This window comes from Oenanthe melanoleuca, chromosome 2 (genome assembly GCF_029582105.1).
Source record: "Oenanthe melanoleuca isolate GR-GAL-2019-014 chromosome 2, OMel1.0, whole genome shotgun sequence".
NCBI classification, from domain to species: domain Eukaryota; kingdom Metazoa; phylum Chordata; class Aves; order Passeriformes; family Muscicapidae; genus Oenanthe; species Oenanthe melanoleuca.
The window spans coordinates 35,793,340-35,811,282 of record NC_079335.1 but is presented as its reverse complement, the minus strand read 5'-3'; the positions used below and the strand labels follow the sequence as shown (position 1 = coordinate 35,811,282).

Below are 17,943 nucleotides of genomic sequence, written 5' to 3'. Positions count from 1 at the left end.
TACCCTTCCTTGGAAATCCATAGCCATTTTTACTGAATAAGAAAGCTCTTCCATTGCTGTGGCACAAATTTACTCTGGGCAAATGGGCCACATGCTAAAAAAATGGAAAGTTTAGGCTTTTCCTGAGAAGTCTGAGAGGAAATGCAATGGGAGTAATTATGTGATTGCTGATGGTACTCAGGGTATTTCCCTGCCTGGCTGGTAGTGCTAATCTATTTTACATATTGTGCTTCTGGGAAAAAAAATCGTGCCAAAATTGAGGAGGGAGGTGTTAATGATGACATTGCCTCCAGCATTTTGTTTGTGACATCTGACTGATCTTCCTGTCAGTACAGATGCTGTCAGGTGCTACCTATCTCACCTATTTTCAATATTAAGAGTTTTTAAAAAGCCTCTGAGAAGTGCATTATGTGCAGAGAAGTGTACTATGTACAGGAGATTCCATCACAAAGGATTATTTTGGCTGGTGAAATAGGGAGTCACAAAAAGATGGGATTGAGTTAGTCTGACATCAAGATCTGACAAAAGACTAAGTGAATTAAAGCTACTTTCCTCTTTTTTTAGACAGCCAAAATGCATACAAAAACTGAACCTAAGCAATAGATAATAAGCAGGGCTGCAATGACCTTGTATTAATTGGTCAACATTAGTGTGATTTCAGACTTAGTATTTTATACAGTTTACAAAATCAAATACTGAAGTAGCAGAAATGTTTGTGATATTTACAATTTCCTAATTTCAAGTATTTTTTCTCAAAAAAGTAGTGAAAATCCACCATAATGTTCTGAAAGCTGAAAGCAAAAAATAGGACAACAGACTTCTCTGGACATGGCAGGGTTTAAATATTAATGAGATCATATTGGGATCACTTTATCTTTCAGTTCAGTCACCTGGAATTATTAGTGGCAATAGACAATATTGTAAAATATGATGGCAGTAGTTATCTAACTGGAAGTCTAATGTGCAGCATTAAACCTCAGTCACAGGAGATTTTTACATTTCTAATAATCACTCTCTGGCTATAAATGGCAATGCTATTAATGCCTAGAATATTGCAGCCAGAGAAACTAATTACCCAACTGATGCTGTCATTATCCATGGCTGTTGGTGTTGCTTATTCTCTCACTACTGGCTTTCCCAAACAAAAATCTCATGCCTGATTGCTGTTCTTCCCTGACCTCTACATTCCCAACAGGAAAATTCTTGCATGCTTAATGTTCTTTCCCACATTCACTTCAGTGCAGATGCATCAGTGCCTTTAATTGCCCACTTTCTCCAGCAGGATATCTGATTTAGTGGGAGAGGAAAGGAAATATCCTAGAGAGGCAACATTTTTTTTTTCCCCCCTGGAGATACTGTTCCATATTGCCACAGTCTTATGTCATGTTCTGTAGCAGTAATTTCCATGGCTATATAGTTTGCCTGCATATTGGACTATGGTAGGAAAGAAATTCTCTGATTTATTTAAAGAAGAATATTATTTAAACACTGTGATTTTTAGATAGGAGGTTTTTTCATTTATTCTTTACTTCATTAGGTCTTTAAAAAGCACAGAAAAAAGTGCCTAGTTTTGGTGCTTGGCAAAATTTAAGGGAGAAAATATTATGATAGGAGAACCATTCCAGCATGGCACCTGAGTTGGGAATGAGAAGGGTCTGGAAGACATAGACAAAGTTTCAATACAGGATGCAAAAGTAATGCATCTGGAGTTGAACTTCAGCCCCAGTGGAATCAACAGAGAAACATATGTTGGTTTCAGACCAGCATTTCACCAGATCTGATTCCGTAATTTTTGCAGCTGTTTTCTGTATAGATCAAAATATGCAAAATAAACTGTATTATGAAAATAGAACAAAAAGGAATAAATTATTCATATTTGCTGAATTAACAGCTAGAACAAGACATAAATCTAAAAAAATATAATGACACAGAAGACCCAGATGGCTTTAGGATAATACATGTGGCTTGATGTAAAAGTAATGGAGGGGAATTGAACAAAATTATACTGAAAGTGAGTATTCCAAGAGTTAAACTGCAAACTCTCTTCTGGTGACTTCCCTGCTTCAAACTGTGCAGGAAGTGATGTGTGCTGTTAAGTAGAGCTTAACAAGATAAATCCTAAGCACTTCTGCTTTCTTGCATGCATTCTCTTGTTTCTCATCCATCAGTTCCCCATGATCATGACAGTCCAGAAACCTGGTGGATTATTGTCCAGGCTTTTTAAAGCCTTTGCTCTATACTTCCCCAGTCTACAGCTTCTTGTTTTTCCTCCTACTGGGATTTTTTTTTTTTCCTTTCTCATCTAAAATTGAAGTAATATACTCTTTAGAATAGCAAGTTTTGGGAGTGAGTTTCCTATCTTCCTCTACTCTCTTCATTAAAACACCTGTTTGTATCTGATTGTCTATTCATAGCCTTTCTTCTTTTTTTGTTTCAACTATGTTTCCTTCCAAACTCTAGATTGGACTTCTGTTGCTTTTTCCGTGTATCTTAAGGTATCAAAAAGGGAAACAGAAATTACCAATCTCTCTTGGTTGGGAATACATACAAAGGAGAGGACCCTTTGTAACTTTTCAACACAGCATATCTAACCATTTGTGGGATTCTTCTTCAGCCCAATCTTCAGATCTTCTTCTGTACCCATAAAACTCAATGGCAACATGGTCTTTGGCTGCTTATCCTTATTGCAGCAACCTAGGCCTGCCAGTGTGGGGGTCGGGTTGTTGGATGGTCGCTGGACAGACTCACGAGCTTGCTATTATCTGTTCTTCAGGTTTGCAGTTTATTATGAGGGTGGGGGCGTAAGAAAGAGTGTGGAGCATGGAGAGTAAGAGATAAGAGGAAGGAGGTGAGAGAGAGCAAGAGAGAGAGATTAGAGATCAGAGGTAAGAGGTGAGAGAGAGTGATTTTCCATTCACAATACAATAAGTATTCTTCTATAATGAATATTCTGATTTCTAATAACCAATATACTAATTTCTAATACAATATACTAATTTCCTAATATTTGCATGCAACCTATAGAAACTACTAAATTACCGTGTTTTATGGCTTTCTTAGCTGTAACCCTTATCTTCAGACCTTTCCTGCCAGGCTTGGGACAGGATGTCTGTTGGTTCTTTGGTATTTGTGGCATTTGGTATTGTCTAAACAAAGGAAGAGGCCTCAAACCTCAACATGACTGTTTTCAGCATCTATATCAAAATATGCTAACATCTCAATTTCATTTATTGTTTCAGAACTACTTGCTAGGCATTTATAAGATTTCTCTATTCCCTCCCCAACATGCCAGGATGACCTGCTTCTTCTCATGGTCTTGGTCAACCATGAGCAATTTTTGGGATTTTGAACCTCTCACCTGATACAATCTGTATCAATTAAATTAGCACCCCTAAGACATCCTGTCTGAATGCAGCAGGCAGGAAAAGGTCAGCATGTGCCTCTCCATGTCATTTGAACAAACTTTTTAAAATTTCTTTTTACCTTTAATGGCTACATAATGTGTTTTCATAGTTTGATAACAATTGAAGGTTTCTGGTGGCCATTCTCCCAAAAAAAGCAGTAATTTCCTTGCTTGAAGACATTCAATTGTAACATTGTTGAAACCCCAATAAATACGAGCTGTAAGTGGCTGTAGAACAGCAGAAGTTGCTGTGCCTCATTTTATACTTGAGCATTGACATCAATCTCTCCTATGATTTCTCTGTTATCAGAAAAAGACAAACTTTCCCTAGGGTTCTTATTCTCTTCCTGGTTCCTTTTTTTAATGAAATCTTGAGGTTAAGTTAATATATGTGAGACATTTGCATAGCTGCTAAAATGCCCCAAAGGATGGAGAGACAGAAATTGGTGTGTACTGAGATGCTGTGAGGGTTCTTTCTTTAGGAAACCAAATGAAAGCCAAATAGGGTGAGACTAACAAGCGTACCTGATTTTTTATACACCTGTGAGTGTTGGCCATTCAAGACAGATAAGTCCAACATTTCCCTCTAGGAATGCACTGCAAATACTCAGTTGACCTTGCACACAACACATCTGCACAATATATGTTTGATGTTTAGTTGCTCTGCACCTGAGCTGTGGTCATGTGTTTAGTATTTCCAGAAACTTGACACATCACTGTCAGAATTTAGTAGATTAGTGGTGAAGCTGTTAGGTACAGATGAAACAGGCTTTCTCATTTCCTTAAAAAGTGTCTGTAAGCACCATATGCAGAAGGATTCTTCAGTCATTACATCAGTGAATGGCCAATTCTAATCTCTGAAAATGCAATTTTCTCTTATAGTTTACAGGGAGTAAAGGCTTGGGGTAAACAGCAATACTACTAGAAGAGTTAGGGGTTACATTTAATTTAATTAAATTATTGAAATTATATAGTCACAACTGGTCATTATTATGCTTGTGAATTACAAAGCCTCCTCATCTTGTTACAGCTTATTCCCCATAATGTAGCACAATAAGAAGGGTGGCTAAAATGCCTTTATAACATTATTAATTGTTTCTATGGTGGTGAAAGTCATGACAATTTAATCATAATAATTTAGCTGAAAAGGTACCTCTCTGTGACCAGGCTTTGGCTGTTACAATGTGTGTTCATTTTCTCTGTGATTTCCTGATACTGTATTAATAGAAAACTTTTGTTCAGTATGGATTATGTAATTTATTTCTTTTTTCATTCATGAGTTAGTACAATCAACACAAGGAAAGCTCTTAGAGATTAAAGATTGTCCAAAGAATCACCTGTGACAACATTTAAAGTGAGTGCAAGCAAACTCCTTTGTTTAGAGATGTTTGCTCCTTTTTGATTTACTAACAGGACTCCAAAGAATTTATTTGACAGATTCCTATATAAAGTTTGTCGGTTTTTATGGCTTTTATCTCAGGGAAAACAAATTGTTTGCCTTCTGAGAAATAAGGTGTTTTGTAGAAAGCTGGCCTGTTCAGAGAAAAACTTTGAGACATATGGTCTTTTAATTACTGGGGTTTAGTACTTTTGCTTTGGAAGTGCATTTTCAGCTGAAAAATTGCTTCATTTCGAGTGCATTTAAAATTCAGCAGAACAATGTGAACAGAACAATGGGGGCTTTTTGTGGGGTGGAGTGTTCTTCCATTTGGATATTTTACTTTTTTATATTCAGGTCATAAGTCTTTACTGCGTAATATTAACTTTTCTTGTTGGAAAGGGAAAAAATCATAAATAACAGCTACAGCTTTTAAAAGGATTGCCAAATTAAGATGTCTGCCTGTGTTTACCTTGTTTTCCAGCTTGCAAAGCTAAATGTTCCCTCCCCATAACATTCTGCCAGCTGTGCAAAGACCTGCCTGGTTACAGAGAATGTATGAATGATTTAGTGCCCTCCGTGTGTCTGCATGAGGAGCTGTATTTTCTAAAAAGGACATAGCAAGTTGGCAAAATCTCTTTTGATGCCAAGCAGGAGGGTTCAGTGGAGGGCAGTGAAGGTGTATCTGTTTTCTAGGTGTGCATGTTGACATGCCCCTGTAGCTGTGCTGTCATCTCACATCCCTTTGGTTTAGTGGTGTGTGCTTCCCTGTCCCACAGTTATGTTTAAAGGGATCCAGTCCAAAGCTGCCTGAAGTCCTGAGGCTCTGCATTGCCAGTGGCTGACTGAATCTATCACTACTATGCAATTTACATTTTAAAGCAAGCTCTAAGACTTGCAATGCTTTAGATGTGAAGACATGAGCATTACCTAGAAGCACCAAGAGGGGCTGGCATTTGGTGAGATTTTCCCATCGTGTTTCCTGACCCCTGCCCGTGTTAGACAAGATCCAAGTGCACGACACTGAGCAGCATTCCTGGGCAGGGCTGATTTCTGTTCTTCCCCACAGAATTCTTCACCTGGGCTGGCAGTGCTTTGATGCCCACAGCCATGCAGCCTGTGCAATTAAAGCTGACCCATCCCCTCTCATCCACACAGCCCTCAGCAGAGCTTTAAGGAGGAACCTCTTGCACAGTCTGGGGCTCTGAGAAGAGGTAATTAGTGAAGGAATAGCAGTGGGAAAGTCTGCAAGGGCCAGGGAGCAATCAAAGGCAGGAAACTTTTTTTCATCCTTCCTAATATCTCCACATCTTTAAATTTCCCTGTTTCTCCTATCTACCATTTCCCCAAGACAAGTTTAGCACTGAATTTGTCTTTCTCTTTCCTATTTAGCACTGTCATAGAACTTAGTTGCCCCAGCATGCAGCTGAGCCCCACACAGCTGCTTCAGCTGCCCTGATTGTATCCCCAGCCTGCTCACTGGTGGGGCAGGGTGAGGAGCAGAAAACAACCTGCACTGCTCAGCAATAACAAAAACATTCCTGTGTGTCTTACCTTGCAATGCAAGTGACCAAAAGGATGTATTCTATTGCCATCTATTAAAACCAGGTGACTCTTATCTCTTCCACAACCCATCCTTCCTCCAGGGAGATATCTTCTGTTAATGGGCCATTCAGTCCCACTGCATGACTGATAAAATTACATCATCCCACTGGGAGATGCTCCAGCCAGGGGGAGCAGCCAAGCATTCCCACCTGGAATTTGGGTTTGGAACACCACACCCAGCCTTTTTCCACTGGATTCCTAGAGGAAGACCAGATCTATCTGCACCACCACTGGACCTGCAGAGGCAAACTGCACCTTCTACAGGATCACTGCTTGAACAGAACCTCATCTGTCACTGCAGGAGGATGCAGCCACCATTTAATGGGACTGCTGCCAACACCCTGACTGATGAGGTGTCAGCTGGTAGTCTGACTGTCAGTGTTTTTGTACTGCTGCATTTTATTTTAATTTCCCTATTAAACTGTAAATTTGACCTGGGATCCCCCACTGGTTTGCTTTCAAACCAGCACACTGTGTAATCAACACTGTTTTCAGCATAAATCCAAAACAAAGCCCCATACCAGCTACCCTGGCATTAATTAAGAAAATTAATTTTATCAAATTCAAAACCAGCACAAGCACACAGACATTAGCTGGCTACATATGAGGAATAAACTGAATGTAAACAACATTTACTCTGTTCATATTCCTTGCCCAGAGATTGGATGGGAAATTCTCCTTTAAAGGAATATTCTTAAACCAGTATCAGTTGCACCTGAAGTTCTAAAATCCACTACAGTTACCTGTGGATGGTTTTCAGAGACTTAACTAGAGTTTTATAGCAAAATATGCTGCATTTGTTCAAGAAAACCTTCCTCTATGCCTCAGTGTGCCACACAGCCCTATATAGGACATGCTATACTGAAAGAAATTCTGTATTATCTCCAAGAAATACACAATTAGGCCTGTAAAAATATGCCCACATGTTCATAATTTTCTTATCCTTTTCCTCTTGTATATTTCCTATTTCTTTTCTTACTGTCCCTAATCCAGCAAATATATGGAGATCCCATATGTCAATGGGATGCTTGTTGAAATTAAATAACACACGTGCATGCTTGTCAAATCAACTCTCTAGCTTCTCAGCCTTTCAGCTGTCTCCTGGAGTCACACTGACATCCTTTATCACTGCTCCTTAAAAACAGTTTTAAAAATAGAAACACAAAGTGAAAAACTAGTAATTATTATTACGTAAACTTTAATAATTTCCAGAATGTATTGGAATTTGTAGATGTTTATCAGCTTACAGAAAAAATGCCTGATATTGACAACATTTTGATTCTTTTTCTCCTCAGGCAAACTGAAAATTCTTTATATATATATATTTGAGGAAAGTCTTTATATAGTAGTCTTGATTTTGTTTGCAGTAAATACATAAACTGATGTTAATATTACTTGTCCTTTTGCCATTGTGTCCTGCTGTCATTCAAAACTCTATCAGTCTGTCTAAAAATTGCTCATCTTTCTTCTCTTTGTCTGTTAATATTATTTCAAACTTGAGCGTGAAATAAAACAATAATTTCAAATATTATTATGTTCTTTTATCTTCGTCGTGGTCTCATTTTGTTCTTATTTATTAGAGGAGATATATTAAAACTCACATGATGAAGGATTGCAGACAAGATGTTAAAGAGTGAATGGATCATTAGCCTTCCCTGTGACTTTAAGCATCTCTTAAAGTGACCAGATTTATATAACATCTGTTAACAGGACCATTAAGTAATCCACCTAGACTTGTTATTAACAGAGACTTTTGTAGTTGCCTCTTGAATTAAAAATATATTTCTGGGGATCATAGACAACTGCATAGATTAAAGTAACTTCTGTGAGAAATTTCTTCAAAATTAAAAAAAAAAAAAAATTAGTCTTAGCACCTCACGGATTTTCTTTGACATGGCAAACTTGAAATTTTCCAAAAGTTACTGGACACTGTCAAATACTTTTGATTAATCTTGTCAAAATAATTTGAGAAATTTGATTATTATGATTATAGACTTACCCATAGAGAGGTGATGTCAGAGAAGAAAAAAGGATCCTTGTTTTGAACTAGTCCCCTGAAAACCTGAAAATTCCTGAGAGAATAAATAAAAATGGTTTTTTGTGTGAATGTCTGTGAGAGTTATTGAGTTTTGGGGGTGGATTAGGCTGCAAATTAAATTAATCTGATTAAGATCAGGGCACAATGCACTGCTGAAGGAGATTGGTAATGCTGCCTTCTTTGACCACAGTTGGCATTTGTTCTGTGGAAAGCACTGTTGAGTCATTAATTTGTACAGCTAAATATGAATATAAAAATACATGCATACCATGTATACATAAATAAAATAAACTCTATGCATATATTTATATATTTACATAAATGTATAAAATGTTTCAAGGAACCTAAAATGTCAACTAATGCCTGTAGTAAATGTACAATGAATAATTAAATGAATTGTGCTAACTGAGATCTGCTGCAGCAGATTGTCTTTTCCATAATCATAGATTCTTCACTTCTGCTGGAAAAGGGAGGATTTCAAATTTCATCACCTGACCTTAAGGTTTCTTAAAGGACTGTCTCTCTGTTTAAAAATAAATGCTATCAAATTCCTTTTGGAGACTGGCATTGCTTCAGCAGAATGCAAATGAAGCCTCTGACTAAAGGATTGCTCTGCTAAAGCCAAGGTCATTGGCAAACAGCACCACAAAAATTGAGGGACTGGCAAAAATATTATCTGTTATCACAGAGAAGAAATGCAGAAATGAAAGTGTCGTGAGGAAAGGTATTTTTCTGAGAGCATCTTGTGCTTCTCTGAAATTAAAGCAAGTAAGAAAACAGACCCCTCACAGCTCAACAACTGCTGCTTATTGCTTCTTGTCTCATTTTGCATTCTGAGTCTTCAGAAGAGCTTTGGTAGTGTGTACCCTCACTTCTCAAAAGATGGAGTGAATTAGCACATCTTACTGGTTGTCCTTTGCACACACTCTGAAACAAAAATTTGGATCTTACAAAATTTCCATGAATCATGGAGTTTGATTTATATATTAATATTCCTTATTGCCTCTTTTAAGCTGTTAGGGTGCACTTGGGTCATTGTCTTTGTTGAAACATTAAAAACCAGTTGGCCCCTGATGGATCCATGACTGTCCCAGTTGTGATGCCCTGGATAGCTGTGATCTGAACTTGTGATACAGAAGCCTCCCTTCTAGACTTCTGGACCCAGCTTTAAGAAAAACAGCAAGCAGTGCAAATGACAGCACAGAGTGGAAGTGCCCAGCAGCAGAGCTCATGAGTTCTGAAGTTTTCCTCTTCAGCTCACTTTCTCATAACAAGACAAACTCCCTATTGTAATTTCATGTCCCTGGGAAGGAAGGCTTTAGCAAAAATGCTGAACATAACCAGACATGTCATAAAACAAGAGTTGGCAATATCATAAGCAATTGCATTGCTTTGAGCAAGCAAAGCAGAGAACACAACAGCAGCTGCTTAAACTGGCCTATTAATCTTTAAAAGAGTTCCTGGATGCAGGTAGGAGCTTTCTAGCTAGCCTTAAAACAAGGAGTTACTTTTCTTGTCAGAAATTTTAACATTCAAGTGAGTTTTCAAAAGTCTTTTTATGGTGCTTTTTAGTGCCATCAGAGTCTGGTACAAACCTTTAAATTTAGGACCCTGGCTCTCGTGTGCTTATTTCCAGGATAGAATTTATCTCCTTGCATAGCAAGAGATGTTGTGGTGTATTCCTATAGTTGAGATGGACAGACAAAGAGCAGAACCCACCAGAAATGAAGGGAAATGTTAAAATTAACTATACTATCATTACAACATTATATTCTTAATCATGCCTTTATCCCTGTGCTTTGTCTTTGTTCACAACCACTGTGAACAAAATGTGGTTATTTGGATAATAACAAAATTAAATCCTGCTTTGACTAGAGGCTACATTGCATCTGTTCCTCATAAGGGATTATGTGGTGTTTTGGCAAAAACTGTGTCCTCTATTTCCATGCATTTCCTAGTGGTGTTAGAACTGAAACTCCATGCAAGGTTTGTGATATTAGGGTGTCTGTGGCACAAGACAAAGGGCTATAAAGAATTAATTCTTTTAGTATGATCAACCCAGGCCAGACCTCTCCTTTCTAACTGGAGATATCCAGTTCCCATCAACTCTGCAAGAGTCTTCTCCATTTCATTAAGCTGTGTATTTGTTGAATGTTTAGAGACTGTAAACATGGTGAGGTACTCAGGCACAAGTCTGATCCTGTCTGCTTTAATGAAAATATTAAATAAGAAAAATTAATAAGAATAATGTAATAAGAAATATTGTAAATCATATGAAATAGTGTGGGAAAGAGTTTACTATAAGTGTTGTGGCAGCTTATTTTTGAGGCCTCAAATTTAAGTTTTGTGATATTTCAAATGTATGAATGACTCCATAGGGATCTCAGCAATTTTGCTCAAAACCAGCAACAACAACAAAGTTAAAATGTTCTTGCTAAGTCTTGAAATTGTTTTATGTTATAAACTCCTTTGTCAAATGCTTGTAGTTTATAAACATTTTGGCCAGAAATTTTTATGGCCTATGATTGTGGTGTTTTCCGATTTTTGTACACTAAGATGTTTCAAGCCTTTTTTAACCTTTCCCATTGGTCTGGCCTGAGATGTTTTCCACATCATTGGTAGAGATGGCTGTATATGGCTTGCCAAAGATGTTTCTAATTTTTCACTGTGATACATTTCAGTCCTGCCTTGCTTCATCATTTCTGCCAAAATCAGGTATGGCTTGAGTGAGGGGGACACCAATCTGCACAGACCCTTGGCTTTATAGAAAACCTTGTCATATTCCCAGTCTCCAAAGCAGTGCTCAGAGTTTGGCATCACTCCAAATCTGTTCTGTCATACCTCTGGATCATCAGAGGGAATAGGTGAGAGCAATTTTCAAACTAAGTGCTCAGCTTAATCACATGTCAAGGACTCCACTGGAGCACAACAGCTTCTCTGGGCAGTTGTGACTCCTTCGTGCTCATGTTGAATTTCCTGTGACAAATGGTAAGTAAGGCTCATATTGATCCCATCACCCTGTCTCAGCTGCTTTTTCCTTGTGTGTTGGAGCTTTTCCCTGCCATGCTCTGTCATCTCTCTGTTTCTCAGGCAGAGAGACTGCCCCAAAAGGGAGGCTGAACAAGGAAAAGATGTGGAGCTGGGATTTGAGCATGGATCTGAATATTGCCAAAGATCAGAGCTCATCTTCAGGGGCAACAAGTTTCAAAAATGCCCCTTGCTAGTTCTCATAGTTTCATCTTGCAGCTGATACTAAGACTGCTTGAAGAAGGCAGCAGCATGCTTCTCTTTTTGACTCTTGCCTTCTGGCTTCCTAAAGATGTTCCACTGCATTCCACTTTTCTAGTAAGTTTGGTAAATCTAATTTTAAAATTGCTTGCTTTCCAAAGGAGTTTACACATCCCTGAGCTTGTAGCAAATACAACAATTCAAGAAAACTATTTTTATAACATAGATAGATCATTTGCCTAATTTCCAAATGAATTTCCAAAAGTATTATGTTCACTTAAAAATAAAATAAAATAAAATAAAATCTGACAACAACAAATATGACAGTCTCTATATCCCAAGGAATAAAAGCAGTAAAAGAAGAAGCCAGTACTTGCTAAGATTAACTCATACTTTTTTTTTTTTTTTTTTTTTTTTTTTTTTTTTTTTTTTTTTTGGAGGGCTGTAGATGTGGGAGATAGCCTTTTGGTTAAAAAGTATTGTAGTGTAGATAGATTTGGAAAAAAAAAATTTAAGTAAATCAATGTAACTTTCTAACAGTAATTATCCTTGATATGGAAATCTTTCCCTTTAGCCATGGTCTGATGCCATGATTACAGTCTGTGAATCTCTAATCTCTTTAAGTGGGAACCACGAGCCTCTAATCACACCAATCAAAAATTGCTTTGCCTCTGTACCTCTTTTAACCATTCTCAGCCCATGATGCTGGAATTACCTCATTGTCTATGTCTGAAGATTTTTTTACTGTTAATTTTCTTTTTTCATGCTAATTAATTCAAATGTATCATGTTTCTTCTGGTGTGGTGTGCATTGCTAGCACAGAGATGAATTTACTACAGTTCAGACAGATGAACAGCCCAAACAGAGACAACCCATAAGAGCCAATTTAAGAGTGTTCTTCATGTCATTTATTCTCCAGAGAGCTCAGGATGAGGTGAAGATGCTGATTGTATTATATCTTGAGCAGCCTGGAATCAACGTGGTTCATTTTCCTATCCCATTAGCAGTTGAGTGGGCAACCACAATTATTGAGTGGGCTACCTTCAGCTTCTAGCTCAAGGAATAGGTAAAAGCCATCAGTGTAACATTGAGGCAAGAGTTTAAATTAAAAACAAGCAGGAAAATGCATTAGTCAATATTCAAAAATTGTCATCCCAATAAAGGCAATGTGGGAGTTAGTGACAGTTTCCCCATTTGGAAATGGGAAATGGCCTCAGTCCTCCTCAGAATTGTCTGCCCAGGCTTTCAAAACTGTTTTTTCAGCAGTAGTGAACAAGTTTGGTGTAGGGAATTACCAGGAAATGTACTATTCCTTTTCTAGCATATAAACTTCTATTACCTGTGGAGCAAGTGTTTGAAAATCTTTTCTCCTCGCTGCTTAGACAAAATATGTGTAGCAAGTTAGAACACAGCATTCTTGTTACACTTAGGAAATGGAATGGGAATATTTAATGCCTCAGCCTAATGTCCATTTGTAATAAGCAATATGGTATGTATCAATAAAATAACAAGTGTCAGGAAGGGCTAGATACCACAGAAGCAACAATAAAGTCAAGATCTCTAACATTATGCTTTGCCAAGCCTTTGTGCTCTTTCACTTGTCTATAAAATTTCAAGTGTTGACTGCTGTTTTCTGAAAGAAAAAAGTGCTTTTTCTCCATCCTGCTCAGCTCACTGTTTTTGTTGTATCTTTCATAAGAGTGTACTTTTAAATACTAGTAAGGAACAAAATAACATGTCATAAAGCAGAAGCATACACTGAAAGAACAAATATATGTGGTGGTAATCATGTCACAGCATAATATTTGTTTGTTATGCAAGGCAATCTGGGTACATTGGGTTTTCCCCCTGGAGTTTCAGTGTTTTCTGTTTATTTTCTTTAAAATTAGTGATTTTAGGTAATCCTGATTTCTCATTATTTTTTTTTGTGTTGTTGTTATAGACACTGTGTGTAAATTTTACACAAATAAATGAAAGAAACATCATACCTGTTATTACTCTCTAGTTTTAAAATAAGCCATCTCATGCTATGGTTTGTTAAATTTTACCTAGATTCACCACCTAAAAATTGAATCAAAAAAATCACAGGATGCTTTGAATCAGAAGGCACTTTCAAAGATCATCTAGACCAACCTCCCTGCCATGGGCAGGGACATCACCAGATCAGGTTGCTCAAAGCCCTGCCCAATAGAAAACATCCACTTGAAACCAAATGTAGAATTTAAGCAGACATAATGAAATTAAACATTATCTCCAAGCACTTAGAAACAGAATTACTCAGACTCACAGGGATTACATCTCACCTGAAAAGAATGTACCTGCCATAGTAATGATTTCCAATAATAATCAAAATTAATCCTGGGGCTGACAGGCAACACAAATCCTATATGAAGTTTAAAGGCTTAAAAAGCCATAGACAGTTCAGTGGGACTCTACATCAGTAAAGTATATTATGGGGCTGCTCCTATACTCAGGAACAAACTTTTTACCCCAGATTGGAGTATTGCTTTAATACTGACTAAAGAAAGGAGGAGTAGAAGATGAGATTTCACTTCCCTGTGTCACTTTCCCAAGTCTCACCATTTTCCTGGAAGACCTGTTACCTGTGATCTGCCCCCTCTCTGTTCATGGTGTCTGTCTGAGAGGTTATCAGCTGAGGAAGTATAGTTTGTCTGCTGATGTATGGAATTAAAGTCAAGATATATGCTCAGAAGAGAGCAATTTCCATCCATGATTGAAATTTCAACTGTTAAATTAATCCCAGCTGGGTTAGTTAGAAGGACAACTTGGTTTCTCTTGTACAGAGCCTTAAATTGCTTTGAAGCAGCAGCATTTTTTCTAAGCAATAAGCATTTGAATTGTCACTTGCTGATGATTAAACATTTTTTACAATTTTTTTTAATATGAAAAATTGGAAGATTGTAAATGATCTGTTGAAAAACTTTAGGCATCTGCTTGTACTTTCTGAAAAATCTTAACTTTCATTAAATGTAGAACTGAAAATAAGCCACTTGGGCAGCAGCTTTTCCAGCATGCTCAGGGTTTCCAAGCTGTGAATTTCCAAATACCAAAACACTCTCAGGAGTTCACTGATATTTAAAACCTGTACATCCTGTACATTGAATTTTCTATGGCTCTGTAAATTACTATAAAGATACAGGTTAATTTTTTTAATGCTTGTTGCATTTGACTCACTTCATGGATTAAGAATCTCCAAGTAGTTAGAGAGAAGTGTTTCAGCTGCTAAAAAAAAAAAAAAAAAGTAAAAATTGATTTTTCCTGTTGTCAGGCTTTCTTTTATTGATTGGCAGCTTAACATTTATCAGCTCGAGCAGCTTATGGCTGCCATTTTGTGAAGTGATATTTCAGAGGTCAAGCTAATGCACCAAGTGGTTTTGTTTGCATTTCTAAAACTGATCCTTGCTGGGCCATCATTATCTGCTTTTACCTGCTTTGAGAGCTCAGGATGTAAGACACAAAGGGAAAAGTAATTATGAAAATCTCCTCTTTTAGGCTTTGTCCAGAATTTATGAATAAGAATTTATTTTTAAAAGGGTAGCAAGTGCTGTGATGACTTTTTGGGGGTTTTTTTTGGCGGTTTCCTTCTTACCTGAATCACCACCAGCCTTAAAACATGACCATCATTTTTTTTTAATCATGCCAAGAGCCACACATAACAGTATTCCAGAAATGAAAGGTGTTATTTATAAGGGTTTTGTACTGTTCACATGCCAAAATCTTAGGTTTTATATGTGTTGGCAAAATTTATCAAGCTGTTTCCCTATGGAATTTTGTCATTGGCCTTGAACTAGCTGTGTATGTACACTGTAATAGGCTATACTGTTAAAAGCATGAAAAAACAAAGCAGTAAAGGATAAATAAACTCTCAAGAGCAAAGGAAGCTGTGACACCAACACCAACACCATGGACATCACAACTTATTCCCATAGTTGTGATAACAAAGTGTTATTCACAATATTTGATACACACTAACCCCCCAATCCATATTTCTTCTCAAGCCCTTCAAAGGGCTTCTGAAATAGGCTAGATTGGATATGTGTGTGCTGCTTGACAACTGGTATTTTTTAGAGCTGACAATTTTTAAAAGCACTTGATAACACTGCAATCTCTGGCATTGTTGTACAAATAAAGCCCTGGCTGTTTCCTGTGGCTCTATGTTTATGATTATGTTTTCATTAAACTGAGTTGTCTGTCAGCTTCTTATTTCACAAGTTGTTTTCTTGTTGCAGCTGAAAATTTTCTAAACCAGTATCAAGGACTGACATGCAAAGTCAAAAGACAAATGCCTCATCAACTCAAAATAATGCATCTGAAAATCTAGCAATTCTGTATTTAAAGGGTAGAGAAGTTGTGAAGAAAAAACCAGCTGATCACAAAGGCAGATTTCTTACTGATAACTAGGATATAGGTAGGATGGCAGGATTTGATTCCCTTGCTAATTTTCTGGTGTGGCCAGAATAAAGGCAATTAACAAAGGAAAATAACAAATTAATTTCTTCTGCAACTGGAATCTTGACCGAATTTCCCTTTGGTCACAGTGGAAGTAAATGGCCACAAACAGGACATGTTTGTGGCATGCAAAGGGAAAATTGTTGTCATGGCAGTGCTCACAAATTGTCATGTATGGAAGCCAGGGGTATTTTGTGGGCATATGGCTGACAATTTTACATTTTTTTACTTGGAGTTCAGAATGGGAAGCATGGAAGCATAAAATTAAATTAATTCTTTAAAATATCAATATAACTCAACTCTCCTTTATCCCCAGTGATGAGGATTGGGATTTTTTCGTATTTAAATGTCATTGATCCAACTTCGGTGTATTTTACATATGCATGATCTAAAGACCCAAATCTTTTATTAATTCAAATGAATTTTCCTGTTTGTACTTCATAGTTAAGCTCTTAGCAAGTCTCTAGTAGGTTAGTAGGCTTGCCACTTTCACAGCTCCAAGTGGAAATGGTGTGTTTACTAAAATGCACAGACTTTATACATCCTCTGTGGGTTAGAGTGCAACCAGTACTGATCTCGGTAGGTTTAATATCTGATCTGGAAGATGATTTGAGTGAGGAGAACTTATTGCTTTTTAAACCCAGATCAGTTCACAAATGTAGGTTTTTTCACTAAGCTGAGAAATTCCTAATCTGGATGAGGGGCAGAGGGAAGAAAAGAGAGCGGGATGCTTGGCTGGAGACATCTCATTTGGATCTGATGATGGAAATCATCAGATATGATGTAAATTTGATTTAGGTTGTCTCCAGTACCATGGGATAAAACTGTCTCTGTTGTCTGCTGCAAAAAAACAACAACAAAAAAAGAGTTCTTAAGTGACATTCTAATCAAGTAACATCCAAAATGCTTTTCAGGCTGTAAATCCAAGGAAACACATGTTTGTATAGTAGTACATGGTAAGGTTGTTCTTATACCAGGCAAAAGTTCCTGTGCACAACCACAAAATAATCAAGAATGTCTGCAATTTCCTCTCTCCACTTTAAAGTTCCTCTTTCATGCCAGAATTACTGGGGTGAGGATTAAGGATAATTATCTCATTGTCCTTATAATAGAAAAAATCTTTTATTTCTCCTTTCTTTACCTTAGAAACAGAAAGTCAAATGTGTTCACACTTTCTCCCTGCCTCTCCCAGGAAACAGACCTCATGACCTTCAACATCTCGATGCACCGCTCGTGGTGGCGGGAGCACGGGCCCGGCTGCATCCGAAGGGTGGTGCGTCCTTCTTCCCCTGGCATCCTGGAGGATTACTCCTATGTCTCTGTGACAGGCTGCATCATTGATTTCCAGTACCTGGAGGTCATCCACAGTGCTATCCAAATACTCCTCTCTGTAAGTTCACCCTTCTTTTCGTACTGGGATTCCTTCAGTCCTTTCACACACAGCCTGCTGCTGTTCATGTCCTGCAAAGGGGGTGTGGTGGCTGATGGACAGCTGCAGAAAGTTTTAATTGTGTTTTGAATTAGAGAATTATATTCATGTTATAAAAATGTGCACTTTATATCTTTCTTTATATCTCATAAAGCTCTGTACACGGATAGCACCCATTCTGGCCATAGCTGGGATAGGTAGAAATTGAGTCCTTGGTTCTCATTCATTGAGATGTAGAGCAAAGCAAAGCAGACTTGTCCAAAATTAATTTGTCTAAACATATCTGAAGTTCACAATCAGGGCATTTATTCAGCCCTGATTGTAAATATATTTTACATGGTACATATCTAAGTTTCTTCCCAGACTCAGCTATGGATTAATCCTTGAAAAGG

At 37.5% G+C, this 17,943-nt stretch overlaps 1 protein-coding gene across 2 annotated transcripts in view; it reads left to right on the top strand.

Annotated features, from left to right (window-relative positions):
• The window catches only part of NKAIN3 (sodium/potassium transporting ATPase interacting 3), a 328,068-nt gene that overhangs the window by 225,281 nt on the left and 84,844 nt on the right, over positions 1–17,943 (top strand). For both annotated transcript variants that reach the window (XM_056484372.1, XM_056484371.1), the window contains exon 4: positions 17,315–17,512. In XM_056484372.1, the coding sequence (XP_056340347.1) occupies positions 17,315–17,512 (198 nt within the window). The remainder of the gene's footprint in view (positions 1–17,314; positions 17,513–17,943) is intronic.